Source organism: Dama dama, chromosome 12 (genome assembly GCF_033118175.1).
Source record: "Dama dama isolate Ldn47 chromosome 12, ASM3311817v1, whole genome shotgun sequence".
NCBI lineage: Eukaryota > Metazoa > Chordata > Mammalia > Artiodactyla > Cervidae > Dama > Dama dama.
In genome coordinates this window covers 55,675,114-55,690,116 of record NC_083692.1, presented here as the reverse complement: position 1 = coordinate 55,690,116, position 15,003 = coordinate 55,675,114, and the positions used below count along the sequence as shown (strand labels likewise).

The window sequence follows — 15,003 nt, the reverse complement described above, 5'->3', positions numbered from 1 at the left end:
TTTTGGTAACCTAGTCACGGGTGTATGAGAGATTTGAGAAATCATTGTTAGAAGTAGATAATCAACCTGGCAACAGAATACTGTGCAGCACTAACAGAATGCTAGCATCCTGTTTACAGTTAATGAGAGAAATGTTTATGGTATAAAGTGAAGTGAGAAAAACAGAAAATGGATATAACTAGTGCAATCTTGAAAATGTGGAAAGGAAGGCAACTGGAAGGAAGTGGAGGAAAGTGTTAATGGGGCCATCTCCATATGGTAATATTAGGGATGATTTTATTTGTGTGCTTATGTGTATGTCCTTTTCTGTACTTTAATAATCATACTTTATCAGAAAAATATTTTGAAAAAGTTGCTAATAAGGGCTAATACCCAGATTTATACTTTTAAAGTGCATTTCTAAAAGTGACATGTTACTTCTTTTCAGCCTTAGGTTGTACCATTTCTGCTAAGCTTGCTTTCTGTTACAGAATAGTACATCTCATTATAATGCTGGAACATGGGGCATTGTGCAGGGACAGCTTCGGCCTTTGTTAGCCCCAAGAGTCTACACCCTCCCAATGGTGCGCTCTATAGGAAAAACCATGGTTCAAGGCAAAAACTATGGACCTCAAATTACTGTAAAGAGGATATCAACCAGGTTAGCACATTATGTATGTATATTTCATTAACTGGCATATTTTGAGATGGACTTACTACTGACTAATCTCTGTGAACCTTAGCTTCCTCGTCTATAAAGTGGAATGCTAATAGTATTTTATGTCAGTACCTAGTGTAATTACAGTGAGCCTAGCACAGTGTCTGGCTGTTGTTAAGCTGGCCTGTTCCTTCACTGATGGGAGAATATCTTCAAGTGACATTTGTGGTGATTTGGGAGTATTATATTTTATTTTGTTTTCTCTTTCTTTTAAAGAGGACGGAAGTGTAAGCCTATCTTTGTTCAAATAGCGAGACAAGTAGTTAAACTGAATGCCTCAGACCTCCGTTTGCCCTCCCGAGCCTGGAAGGTTAAGCTAGTTGGAGAAGGTGCGGATGACGCCGGAGGAGTGTTTGATGACACAATCACAGAGATGTGCCAGGTATATTCATGCAATGTCCCCTGCTGAGTTGTCCACTCAGGTGGTGGGCGGTTTACTATTTCCAGTGATATGACTGTGGCATGATTTTATAAATCTAAGCAAGAATTCATTTGTGATACTTACATAAAGCCATGCTGTTAGTAATGTATATGTGAATTATTGCAAGGTTTTGTGAAGTGCTTCATGAAGATATGTTTCTGAGTTAGTGCCAGTGCTTGGCCATCTACCAATGACTTGCCATCTGTTGTTCTGTATAACAGAGAGAGGAAACAGCAATGACACATATGTACACTTCTGTAACAGACAAATCCAGGACCACTCATGTGCTCCCATTTATTTTGGTGCTTTTAGAACAAAGAACAACCAAGCTCCAAGGAAATTAGAAAAACAAATCTTAAGAGTTTGAACAAGTCCATATTTTAAAATCTACAGTCACAGTTTTGCTTCCAAATCAGCTCTGATCCTTCCAGCTTTGCCTCATATCAGGATTTTTCTAATAAATCTGTATCTAAAATAATACTTGGCTATCATTTATTAAGTTTATTTGAATGTCACTATACCCTGCTCAGAGACACCCCAGCTCAGGCCCTGGATTGGCTTTTTCATCTTTATTCTGTGTACTGCAGGATATTTTCTCCATGGGGGAGTTCCTAAATTCATTTTAAGTTACAGCCATGAAAATAATTACAGAGACTGCTATTTGTCATATAGCATTATAAATTCCTCAACATTCTCTCTTCAGCATGATCTTTAATGTTAATTGATTCATTTTCTTGATATATTTAACTCCATTTCTAAAAAAATTGTTCATTCTTCTACAGGAACTTGAAACTGGTATTGTGGACCTTCTTATACCATCTCCCAATGCTACCGCAGAAGTGGGTTACAATAGGGACAGGTAAGGGCAGTCAGCAAGTGTTACTGAATGTCTGCAATAATAGTGTACATTTACTATATGCTAGGCACTGTTCTAAGTGTTTTACATGGATTATCCCATTGAATCTTCATTATAGCTCTAAGGAGTAGGAACTGTTACTGTTCTCCTTTCACAGGTAGGAAACTGAGGCACTTACATCATGACTAGTTATGATGTAACAAGTCACTTGAAAATGAAACCAGACTTCTTTTGTGTTTCTGAAGGCCCACATGGCCTTCCCTCAATGAATTAAAATTCATTAAAAACCTTTGAAATGCTATCCAGTCACAGCAATTAGTATTTGCAATCATTTATTGTTCCTATGTTTTTCAAATTTTGAATTTTGGACCCTGCTTTGTGGACTTGTAAATGATTTTAGGAAATAGGGCATCTTTGAACAGGTAGCTTAAGGACTAATAGAGCATTCACTCACCCTTTTTATGATTCCTCAAAGTAATTCAAAATACGGTCCCTGTCCTGTCTAGAACAATAACAGTAGGCCATATGTCACTATTGAACACCTGAAATGTGGTTACAGGAGCTGAAGAACTGAATTTTTTTTTTTTTTAAGAACTGAATTTTAAATTTTATTTAATTAATTTAAATAGCTGCATGTGGCTAATGACTGCCATATTGGACAGCACAGATCTAGACTAATGCTTTAGCTGTTTGATAACTTGTTTCTAATAGAAATGAGGACAACTTTGTTTGAAGTATTTCCTTTAATTCTGCAGGTTCCTTTTTAATCCTTCTGCCTGCCTCGATGAACACTTAATGCAGTTTAAGTTCTTGGGAATCTTAATGGGGGTTGCCATTCGCACAAAGAAGCCTCTGGACCTCCACTTGGCGCCTCTGGTGTGGAAGCAGCTGTGCTGTGTCCCACTCACCCTGGAAGACCTGGAAGAGGTAGATTTGCTCTACGTGCAGACTCTCAACAGCATTCTTCACATTGAAGACAGTGGGATTACTGAGGAGAGTTTCCATGAGGTAAATCCTGGCTGGTCCATGTTTCTGCTGGTGTTGAGAATTTTCCATAAAACTCAGATATAGCCTTCCCCTTGCTGTCTAGCTGACCCATGCTGTATACCATTGCTACAATAGCTGCTAACAGAGTCAGCTCCAGCACTCAGCTTCTGTTCCTTCCCCTTTAATCCATTCTCTCTGCTTGTTAGAGTGAAGGACAGAGAGAACCCAGGAGGCCTGGGATAACCAGAGTTCATCAAACCTGGTTTGGAGACTGAGAGATTCAACTGCATTTTTAATGAAAACCAGATGAGTCAGCACTCTCTGCTCATCAAGTAGCCCAGCAGTCCCCGACCTTTTTGTTACCCACCAAGGACTGATTTCATAGAAGACAATTTTTCCATGAATAGGGGTAGACAGGGGGTGATTTGGGGATGATTTAAGCACATTACATTTATTATGCACTCTGTTTCTATTATTATTACATCAGCTCTACCTCAGATCATCAGGCATTAGATCCTAAAAGTTGGGAACCCCTGAAGTATGCCTAATCAGCTATCTCAGTTGCCTTGTCTTCATAAGATTTCTGATGTTGTTGATGTTTTGCTGTGTTAGTGTGTAACATACTCTTTGTGGTCATTTCTACCATGTATTAAAAATTCTTTTTTCTTCTTTTCATAGATGATTCCTCTTGATTCTTTTGTTGGCCAAAGCGCTGATGGCAAAATGGTTCCTATAATCCCTGGTGGAAATAGTATCCCACTCACGTTTTCTAATAGGAAAGAATATGTGGAGAGGGCCATTGAATATCGACTTCATGAAATGGACCGACAGGTGAGAGGAAACATTTTGAGAGGTTCACATGAGAGGTTTGAGAGGTTTGCTTTTGACTCCAAACAGGGGTCAAAAGGGTCTGGTTTTTACTGAATTTTGGTGTATGAGTTCACAGTGTTGATTAATCTGTATCTATATTTCAGTCCCTATTCAGAGACTTTTCAGGCCATATCTCAGGGTCTGCCCTTTACTCAAAGCCTTAGGTGAGCCCTGAATTGGCCACTGTTTGGCTTGGAGGCCACGCCCTCGGCCAGTCCTTCAGAACCTGCCTTCTCACTCTCACTCTTCCTCAGTCTTATTTGTCTTCATGTCTTATTGCCCCCCAACCCAGTGTCCTGCTCCAGCTCAGTCAGTCAGGGTCCATGTGAATGAATCCCTGAAGACTGGCCTTGTAATCCCACATGAGGGCCTCTTTCCTCCAGGTCTGTAACTGTGCAGATCTTTTTGGTCACCTAGAAATTCCTCAAGCTATCACATACTTCTGAGTTGTAGACTAAGGATTAGGCTGCAGAGTTCAGGTCGTCTTTCTTCAATTAGCATGTGAGACATTGAATGAAGAGTGTATTTTTTATATATAACTTATATATCCTGTTCTTTGCTGATACATAGTAAGCATTTAGTAAATGATGGGAGTATGATAAATGACCTTAGAAATGAATACTGTGTCTCAGAGTGGTGATTTTGGTTATATGGTCCTTCATAGCCAATTCAGTAATACCTTATTTGCAGAAGATTTTGGGTTTTTCTCAAGAGTTGGATGCTGGCTCTGAGGCTGTGTAGTAATTTGAATTACATATATTCTATACTCTTCACTCCTGGTTCCTTCTTCAACTCTGGCTTTGGGCCAAGTCTAGTCAGAAATCTGTGTACCCCTTAGCTTAGTAAGTGTGGATCCTGTCAGCAATGTTGTTTAAACAGTCAGGGCTTAGGATTTGTCTCTAGTGCTTAAAGATGCTTACTCCTTATAGACTGGAATAACTGACCAAAAATTCCCTGGTCACTTCCAACATGCTAGATGTGGCCCCCTGCATATGCAGTTTTCCCCATAGTTACTCAATGGGGAGATAGAAATTACTATCACCATTTCAGAAATGAATGCATGGAGTCCAGAGAAATGAAGTAATGTGCTCAAGGCAAAGCCATGATCACAAACCAGGTTTCACTGTGGTATCCAGGCTCTTGTGCTGACCTTTCCTGTGAAGGCCAGATTGACCTGTTCTCCAGCAGCTGTGCTCTGCTCTGCCCTGGCTTTGTTCCTTTCTTGATAATAAGGCCTTCTTCCTCTTTCACTTCCTCCTTGTCTCTTAGAACCCCCGTGTTCTTCCTATAGCTGTCCCAGTTGTTCCCACTCAAGCAGCCATCCATGTACCTCAGCTTGTGTTTTGGCACATTTTGGCTGGGGCATTCCGTTTTCTGCCAGCAGAGACTGTCCTTATTGCCCGTTCATTCCTTAGCCCTGGGCATGATAGCCTCACACAATCATAACGGCTTCCCCAAGATGTGGCTTCTCTTCGGGTTCTCTGGTTTGGCAGATTCTAAACTGACCAAGAGTGGAGAAGTTATTTATGAAACAAACCTTGAACAGTGGTAGGTCTGCGTGTAGAGTCTGCTCTACTGTATAACCTTGGAGTGGTTTCGCCAAACAGACCGTGTAGGCAGCCTCTGACAGCACCCCTTCGGCACTCCTCAGCTGATCTATTCTTTGCACTGTGCTAACAAAAGCTAACTACCCAATCATACAGACTCCTTTAAAATAACTGTCATAATCATGTGAGCAGCAATTATTTGCCTTATATTTTCAGATGAGAAACTTAAAAGAAGTGGTGGGACTGGGATTCAGAACCCATCTCCTGATTAAATTCTCGATCCTTTTTACTGCCTTCCTATGAAAGGACTTCTCAGTTTTACTTTCTTCTTTGTACTTTTCTAACTTTTTTTTAATAATCAGCACAAGTGATTTTTACAAAAAGAATATAACTATTTTCAAAAGAAAATATAAATTACAAAGACAGTAGAAACCCTAGACACATCCTCCGAAAGCTGCTTACCCTGGTGAGAAGATGAAGTATTCCACAGAGCAGTTTTAACAGCCTGTGGCCATGTGTGGTTAGGAGTGTGAGTGAGTGGGGTTGGCATTAGAAGGGCCGCCGTGGGCTAAAGTTTTGTGGGGCTGGGAAGGTGGGCCCCTGAACCTACTTGACCTGGGACAGGAAGGAATGTATGAATCCCACATGCAGGGAGAAACTCTAACAAAGGGTCAGAGGCAAGAAGGTTGGACCGTGTGTAGTCATGCCAGTTCTGAGGGCCAAGTAGAGGGCCTGGGAGCAGATGAGCACACCTGAGGTGCCCGACCCGATTGGGTTCACCATGGGTGCCCAGTCTGCACACAGATGTTGAATGAACAACCTCTCCTGGGAGCAGGTGGCTGCAGTCCGAGAAGGAATGTCCTGGATCGTCCCTGTGCCGCTGTTGTCCCTCCTCACAGCAAAGCAGCTGGAGCAGATGGTGTGTGGGATGCCCGAGATCTCCGTAGAAGTCTTGAAGAAAGTGGTACGGTACCGGGAGGTGGATGAGCAGCATCAGCTGGTGCAGTGGTTCTGGCACACACTGGAGGAGTTCTCCAACGAGGAGCGTGTGCTTTTCATGAGGTTTGTGTCTGGAAGATCTCGACTACCAGCCAACACCGCTGATATTTCTCAGAGATTTCAGATCATGAAGGTTGATAGGGTAAGTAAGGTATTTTTTCTTTCTGGTAATGTCTGCCTTTGTTGCTTCCTTGTTGCTTGCATGTTGGGCTTCAAGTAGGCCTGCCAATTCAGGATTAATGCTTGGAATTTCCAGATTTTTTTTTTTCTTTTTAATCAAGCAGGAAAAACTTGTTTAGAAACATCTCATAACTTCAATTTAAAAAAAAAAATGTTCTACGTGGATGTAGAAACAACAACAACCTTCTCTGAATCTCCCAGTGTCTTCCTGAGTGAAAGCTAAGCTTGGCAGAAGGGCCATCATTGTTACCTCTGCGTCCTATTTCCTATGCCTTTTCATCATGTGCCTTCTGCACTGGGACATGGTCTTGTTTATTAGTTTTCACCAAGATACTAACCATTAACTGGTGCACGTGCTCCAGGAGGGACGTGACGACACGGGGAGCAGCAGTGACATGCTCTGCGGCTACGTGTGTGGTGTGCATCACGGAACAGGCAGTGCGGCTTCTCTGCAGCCTCATGAAAGGCCCCTGCTGCAGAGCGCCAGCCCAGCTGCCGTTTTGACAGATGGCTCAGTAATAAAAGGGCTTAGAGCCTTAAATGCATGCTGCTGCCAGAGTCATCTTTCTTTCTCAGGCACCCATCTGACCATGTCACTCTCCTTTTACACTGTTCAGGGCCCCCTTGTGTTGATTCCAGGACAAACACTGACCACCTTAGCGGCTGTAAACACCTCCACAGTCTGGCCTCTGCCCTGCTTTCTCATATCACCTCCTGACACTTAACTATTTCTGGCTATTATGGCTGCTTGCCTTTCTCCTGATAGACCCACAGTTTTTTGGTTAGTTGGTTGGGGAGGTGGGAGGGTGGTTATTTGGTCATGCCGCATGGCTTGTGAGATGTCAGTTCTTCAACCAGGGATTGAACCTGGGCCGTGACAGTGAAAGCCCAGGATCCTAACTGCTAGGCCACCAGAGAACTTCCAAGACCACCCATGGATACTGTTTTTAAATGTCCATGCCTTTGTGTAGGCTCTTGCCTCTGCTTTTAGAAAGTTCTTTTCCTCTTCCTTTTCCATGTATGCCTGTCAAGCACTTACTCATCCTTTAAGCCCAATACGAATGTCATCTCCTCCAGGAAGCCCTCCTGGATGCTTTCCTATGCCTCCTAACTATTCCTTAGGGCAGACTTAGATCTCCTTATGTCCATCTCCTGGACACTTAGTACATCCCTCAAGCCCAACATTAAGTTAGAGGTGTCTGTGTCCCCTCTTTCTCCTTCTTAACCCCCTAAAAGCTGGGCAGTCCTCTGAGCTGGGCCCATAGTGTTTATTCCAGAAATAGCAAGGAAAATAGGACCTCATTACAAGGGCCTTTCCTTTCTGGTGTTTTTCCAGTAACCACCCCTTGAAAGTTGCTATAGTCAAAGCTGGCCCTCTCCTGCTGCCTCCTGAGGCTGCCTGCCTGGGCTCCACTCCTAGGCTGGGCTTGCTGGAGAGGCCTCACACAGGAAAGGCTATGAAAAGAGCCTCCCCATGAATTTTCTACATGACTTGCCAGAAACTAAAAGCTGTGAATCTATTTTGTTGCTTCAGAGAGGAGGAAATGGTTTGCTTCTATTCAGTTCTGGAAAAAAGCCTTGCCTTATATCTGTTCTGGGCTACCCTGCCATCCCAGGAGTTAATCCACTAAACACCCCTGCCTGGAAAGTTTTAGCCTCAGGAAACTGACCACTATTGGTCTCTCCTTTGTGACTTTTAAACCATTTCTCCAGTTTCCAGATCAGAGCCACCTGTTGACATTCCCCTTTAGTATCTTTGTGGGTTGTGGTTTTTCTGCATTCGTCACTGGCTCTGGCACAGCTAAACTTCTGGGCCTTCCATCTCCCACCTCTTAGAAATGCACTCACCTGATGTTGAGTTCCAAAAAGGAGGGCTGGTTTCCAGAAGTTCAGTGAGAAAGAGAGGGCAGGATCTTTTTTTGAAACTTTTTTTAAATTATAAAAACAATATATATCATTACTATCATTATAGATAGTTTGGAAAACAGTTGTGTTTGCAGGCCAGGACAGTGTTTGCAGGGAGGGACAGGAATCCTGTCCCTCTAGTGGTATCCATTTTCACTTTTGTGTAATTCTTTAGGCATACACATTTTTGCATGACATGTTTGGAACTTTATATAAATTATATTCGTATTCACCTAACAGTCTATCCCCAGCACTTTCTGTCATGCTACTAAGCATCATAATTATTGTTTTAAACAACTGTATTACCATCAGTTAAAGAGGTGGGATGGGATTTCATTAACTGTTCCTTCCTCATCGGAGCGGTAATGGGATGGCAGGCAAAGGGTGCAGAAGGCTCACTAGGAGGACAGTGAGGGGAGGAGGAGTGTGGTGACTCCCTCAGAGTTGTTCCTTCCATTTCACTGGCTCTGTTGGCGCATCTGCATAGCAGCTTCAAGTTTGCACCCTCTGGTGAAAGGGAGTGAACTCTGTTGCCCTGTAGCAGGCACTGTGTGAAGCATGTTCTCCCAAGTAACCCAACCAGTCAGGGCTCATTCTCATGTCACACGGGAGGGCCTTCGAAGAGTGAGGAGAGGAAAGAAGCGTCTTTACCAAAAGCTAGATGGCCACAGGACACCAGAGCCTGCGCTTTCCCTACCATGGCCAAGCCTCTGCTTGCTCTCCAGGTGGCCATGCAGTCAGTCCTATTCGCAGAGCCCGCCTGCAGGCAGGGAGAAATGCTCTCCTGACTTGGGGGATGGTGGTTATGAGCAGCACTGCTCCCCACCCCCCACCCCCCCATGACACCCTGATGCTGCAGTCACAGCTCTGGGTCTCTCTCTCCACAGCCTTACGACAGTCTGCCTACCTCACAGACCTGCTTCTTCCAGCTGAGACTGCCCCCCTACTCTAGCCAGCTGGTCATGGCTGAGCGCCTGCGCTACGCCATCAACAACTGCCGATCAATCGACATGGACAACTACATGCTCTCGCGAAACGTGGACAACGCTGAGGGCTCCGACACTGACTACTGACTCCCGAGGGTGCCATCACCCCTTTCTTCTCAGTAATGTTCACTTCCAGTTTAATGTTGATACACTTTTATGGTAACTACATAGATGTTTTAGGAACATAAAGCAACGACGTTATAAACAGTGGCCACATTTAGTTACTCGAAAGGTAACAAAGAAATTAGATGTTTTTATTTTTCTGTGATTGTACAAAAAAAAAGGCAAAGTGCTCTCAGTCAGGTTTTTCCCTCCATACTTTTGGTCACTTTTGATAAGTTTGCATGGAACCATTTTGGTGCATTTTTAGTTGGGAATGGTACATTTTTGTAAACCCACCCAGTGAACATGGAATTGTACATTGTGTATAATTGTTCATTAGAAAGGACAGTTTTACATGAATATTCATATATTTATTTTGTTTTAATTTGAATTGCCTGTGCAGGGTTCCTTATGCAGAGAAATAAAGCTGATTCAGGAATCAGTGCATGGGCTGCTTTTGTTATTGGAGCTTTGATGAAGAGAGAGTGAGCTTTCAAGTTTCGTTTTGACAGCTTTTTGATTCATCAGAAACATTCCTTCACACTGGAATTTGCTTGGAAATGACAGAGCAGAGGTCCACGTGGGTATAGCAGCCCCTGAGGTGAAAGCTTCTATTCACTGGTTCCGTCAGCCTCGGTCTCTCACTGTGTTCCCTCATCACAGGCCCTTGTGTCAGCCACTTGGCCCGTACTTTTGCACCACCCTGCCGCCTCCTCCAGAGCTGGCTTAAAGTGTGACACACTCATAGGAGCCTTTCTTAAACAGCCCAGGATACCTGGTACAGGAGACAGCTCTACTCAGTTCTGACACCACCACCCCCACCCCACCGCCCGCATACGTGAATGAGTGACCATGGGAATCTGTGCGTTAACATGAGAACTAAGGAGTGGCTTTTATGTCCTTGAAGGACGGTAGGGAGTTGTGCTGGGGACTGGAGAAAGGATTACACCCTTGGTGCTTAAACGCAGCCCTTGAAGGCCCTGGGCTATATGCTCATTTGCTCAGGCATGTCAGAATGAGCATGTGGTTCTGGGAGAAAGGGCCATCTGGAGAGCAGCTGTGAAGGCTCTGGGAGTGGGGACAGGGAGCAGGCACAGCCTTCAGGTGGCTTGTCTCTCTCATCCATTAGAAGTTCATGCCCCACTATACTTCCAGTGTACTTCATGGACAAGGTCAAGGCTGACAGCGTGCTCAAATGAGGTGCCAGACAGAGAGCTTTACAAGTACTTGTTTTCCACAACATAGGTAAAAGGCATGTGTTCCAAAAAGAAATTGGAAGGAAAATGTGGTTTTGCTTGCCAAAATAATGTGGTGCATGGATGTTTCCCAGTGAGTATGCCTAATAATATTTAGGATAATGACATTTTAGTTTTATGGAAAAGAGACTTCAGTTGGAATTGTGTCTCAGAAGGAGACCATAGCTTCCAGGGTCTGGGCCTTTAATACTTGACCTGAGAGCTCAGTCAGAAGCAGCAGTGAAGGTCTTTGTGCTTGCAGCATCCACTCAGTGAGTGGGAATGCACTGTCAGGGCCTCTAGGTCAACAAGGAACTGCAGAGAAGAGAGTGCGGAGATCATGGACCATACCACAGGATTCTCTCCAGGCCCTCTGGGCTGGTTCCTGGTAACCAGTGGTTCTTCCCTCTTGCTGAGCTGGGCTGAAGGTATGCGAGCTGATGGCTATGTCTGTAGTCTCAGAGACTATTTTAAATCAAAATGAGGCCTTGAGCTTCATGAGGCTCTGGACTCATGGGGAAAGGGCACCCACAGCAGGCTGATGCTCATGGTTCCAGCTCCCACCTGTCAGGCCTAACAGATGGCTTCTCCGGAGCCTTAACTGTGTGAGGAAGCTTACAGAGACACCTTGGTCTTATAACAGATGCCATTTCTTTGCTGGAAACTTATTATTTTGTTTCATTCTCTCTACTTTTGGAAGCTGTAGGAGAGGGGAAGGCAGGAGTCCCTGATCTGAGGACCTGAAATGAGCCTAGTGCAACTGTTTTTCCCTCCATAGTTCACTTTTAACCCCCATAGAGTTTTAGGTCTTTTTCTCTCCTTGCTGGATTTGTTAACAAATCCTTGCAGTTTTTGTCACCTTTAGATGGTCTCAAGAGACTTTTACCCCCAACCTTTAAGGTTTCCTCAGAGGCCCTTTCAAGGGGCCTCTCCCAGTTTTGTGACCTTTGCCCAGCACTGCCAGCCAGATGAAACCTACACTTGCTGAGCTCGATTTTTAGCAAAAACCAAGTCTTGGGCATTGAATCCCAGAGTTGAAGGAATGCTAGAACTAAGGCATCAGATGGTCTCTCCCTTTACAGACCAGGAATTCGAGGTCAGGAGAAGGAGAGTGCTGGATCACAGGTACTTACGAGATGAGAGCTGGGAGTCCTGGCTTCCTGTCAGCACACTGCTGGTGGAGTTGAAGGAGCACAGTCAGTCCCGTGCAGGTGCTGAGCCTGTGCCGAAACAGGCCGGTGTGTCCCTTAAGCCAAGCCTTGGAAGGCAGCATCCGCCCTGGTGCTGAGGTTCTGCACCCTCCCCCTAGCTTTCACTTTGGCTGCCTTGGCCAAAACTGAGAGTGAAAAGAGTTAGCGTTCAGGACCTGGGCAAAGCCTGTGGTCTGTTCTAATGGAGGCTCTGAGGGCACAGGTAACCCCCAGGCCATTTCCAGGTGGCTCCGGGTCAGGCTCACATCTCCCCCAGCTCATCCTTCTCTGGAGATGCACTGGGCTTCCTGTCTTTTCTGAGCTGTGCCTGCTGATATCAACCTTATAGGAACTGGAGTCAGTCCCAGGTCTGGCTTAAAGGGCATGTCTTTGAACATGTGTTGCTGCTTCCCAGTGCCTGGGCCTTGTGGGTTCTGCCAGGCACAACCCCACCGTGGATGTGAGGCTGCGTCTCCCTACCCTCCCCCTTCCAGGCACTACACAGTTAGACATAATCTCGTCACAGTGTCACCGAAAGTGAACTGGTCCTATTTTACAAACAGAGAAATGGAAGTTCAGAGAAGGATAACTTGTCAGAAGTTACAGATGGCAGAGCTGGGAGAGAACTCAAAACTCCCGCCCAACCCAGCAGCACGTCTTCTAACTAGACTGACTCCCTTGAAGTAGGGCCTAGCCCAGCCCAGGGCCAGTACCCAGTAAATGATTGTGAGATGAATGAGTTGGTGGGTTAATTAAGCATACAGTGCCCCCCCCCCCCAGTATATGCAAATCTGAGGAAAGATGGTGAAAGCTGTGTTTAGATTAAGCAGGGCACTGTGTTCTGTCCACTGCCTTTGCTGTGAACAGTGACTGTTAGAAGGCAGGGTGGACAGTCAGTGCCTGCCTTCTGGAAGCATCTCAGATGGGCCTGGGCTCAGAGACCCAAAGCTCCCATGCAGGGGGCAGGGCCTAACTGGAGCCCTAGGAACAATGCTGGACACAAGTGTCAGCACAGCTTCAGTTCTGTGTACTAGTCTTGGTATATGGGGGTTTAGTAGGCATCAAAGGGAACCGAACCCTCATTATAAAAGAGCTTCTGTGGGAAAAGAAGCCTCACGGTTACTTTTCATTCCAGGTTACTGACATTCCAACTGAACTTACAATAACCTTTGTTTGCTTTACAAATACAGTCCCATGATTCTGAAAAGAACTTTGCAAAGCAAGATTTTCTCACTGTCCCAATACACGGGTAAGAGTGCTGAGGTCTGGAGAGGGCTGACCTGTGCTTGGTCAGAGGAGTGCTACAAACCAGGATCCCGTTGTTCCCCAGACTAAACCACCAACTCAGGGCAAATGGGACCTCTGGGAACTGGGGCTTATCAGAGATGATGAAAGCAAATCTATGGGGTTTAAGTGGCTTCATTGTAAACAAACATTTAACTCCCTGGAAGCCTGAACTTGCTTTCAACATTGTTTTCAGTAGTGGCCGAAAAATTAATTTCCTTTAAAAAGCCTCTCTCCAGTGTTCACAGCAATGGTGGTTAAACTATAAAATCACCCGGAGGAAGCCTGCGTAGTGGTGGGCCTCCCATTCCACTGCAGCTGGTGGCTTGGCAAGGCTGGCTTTTTCTATAGAGGAATGAAACAGGATTTTATTTCTGGGCTAAGTGCTGGTCCAACTAGGGGCCCAGGGGCAGCAACTAAGCCCTTCAGCAGTCCCTGGAGGGGTTTAGGCAAGGTGGAATGCTATCTGCCTGCCCACAGACTCTGCCTAGAAGTTTCAGCACCTCTGGGCCTTCACCATCATCATCTTGGGGCCCTGGCGCCTGCTGGGGGTAACCTGAGTGTGGGGATCTCCAGCTCTCATTTCATCCTCATAATAACCACTGAGGCTTCCTTTATCCCTCATTTTTCTGATTATCTCTTCTGCTTACCTTGTCTTCTCACCTCACTCTGTTCAGCTGCAACATACCAGCCATGCTCCTAGCCTTTGTGCTGGCGGCTCTTCCCTCTGTGGAATATTTTCCTCCAGATGCTGGACCCCTCCACTTTATTTCTCAGATGCCTCCTTCTCAAGGGGGCTTACATTTGTCAACCTCTTTTAAGTTGCTTTTCCTTTCCTGGCCCCTGTCAGCAGTCACAGCAGTCCCCAAATTTCTTTTACCCTATACCTTCCCCTCTTCCCCAGTACTTATCTTCTTATACGCTGACTGGTACACTGTTTCTTCCCCCACTAGAACATAAGATCCATGAGAACAGAATGTCTTTTTTTTCCTTGCTGTTTCCCCAATATCTGGGCAATGAATAAGGAACCCATGTTTGGTCAGGCCCCTCAAGATAGCTATTCTCTTGTTCTCTGTAAGTCCCCTGCCTGACTAGTGCCTGTTTCACCTAAACCCTACACACACAAGGACCGATCTTCCTAGATCCTTGCCCCAGGCCCCAGCTGATGATTGTTCACATCAAAGGGTCCCTGAGGGGCATGCCCCCATTGGTTTCCTTGGTAACGAATGAGCCCACCTGACATCAATTCCCCTATAACTGGTCGTCTCCCCTCCCCTCTCCCAAGCAAAGACTGCCAGTGTCCTGCCTGCTGCACAGAGTGGGGTGTCACTCCAGGACTTTGCTTCAGACAGGTAAATTTCCTCCATCCATTAAACCACTGATGTCTGTTACTGACTCTGGGCTCTTTCTCAGAATTAAAGCTGGGCAAGTGTAGGCTTTGTAGGCCTATGGGGTGCAGCCCAACACCAGTGAGTAGGCATCAAGAGCCCCTTCCACAAAAAAGAAACACCTGGTCTCAGGTGGGTCAAGGGCCTTGATTTCAGCTGGTGATGGGAGTAGCCAGAGTGAGCATCGCCCACCACTTCACCATTCTCCCTGCCATCCCCCCTTACCCAAAAATTTCCCGCTGTACCTGGAACCAGGAGGCTGCAGGATGACTGCTGACTGAGAGCCTCTGCTTTGGTGGCTGAAGGTGGGACAGCAGTGACTAAAGCTATGAAATTGAACTCAAGGCGTTGGCCCA

At 45.4% G+C, this 15,003-nt stretch overlaps 1 protein-coding gene across 1 annotated transcript in view; it reads left to right on the top strand.

Moving 5' to 3' along the window:
- Positions 1-9,989, top strand: part of HERC1 (HECT and RLD domain containing E3 ubiquitin protein ligase family member 1) — a 205,299-nt gene extending 195,310 nt beyond the window's left edge. The window contains exons 72-78 of the mRNA XM_061157327.1: positions 471-640; positions 914-1,079; positions 1,901-1,977; positions 2,730-2,982; positions 3,640-3,792; positions 6,214-6,519; positions 9,350-9,989. Coding sequence (XP_061013310.1) covers positions 471-640; positions 914-1,079; positions 1,901-1,977; positions 2,730-2,982; positions 3,640-3,792; positions 6,214-6,519; positions 9,350-9,535 — 1,311 coding nt within the window. The 3' untranslated portion in view covers positions 9,536-9,989. The remainder of the gene's footprint in view (positions 1-470; positions 641-913; positions 1,080-1,900; positions 1,978-2,729; positions 2,983-3,639; positions 3,793-6,213; positions 6,520-9,349) is intronic.
- Positions 9,990-15,003: the final 5,014 nt, after the last annotated feature.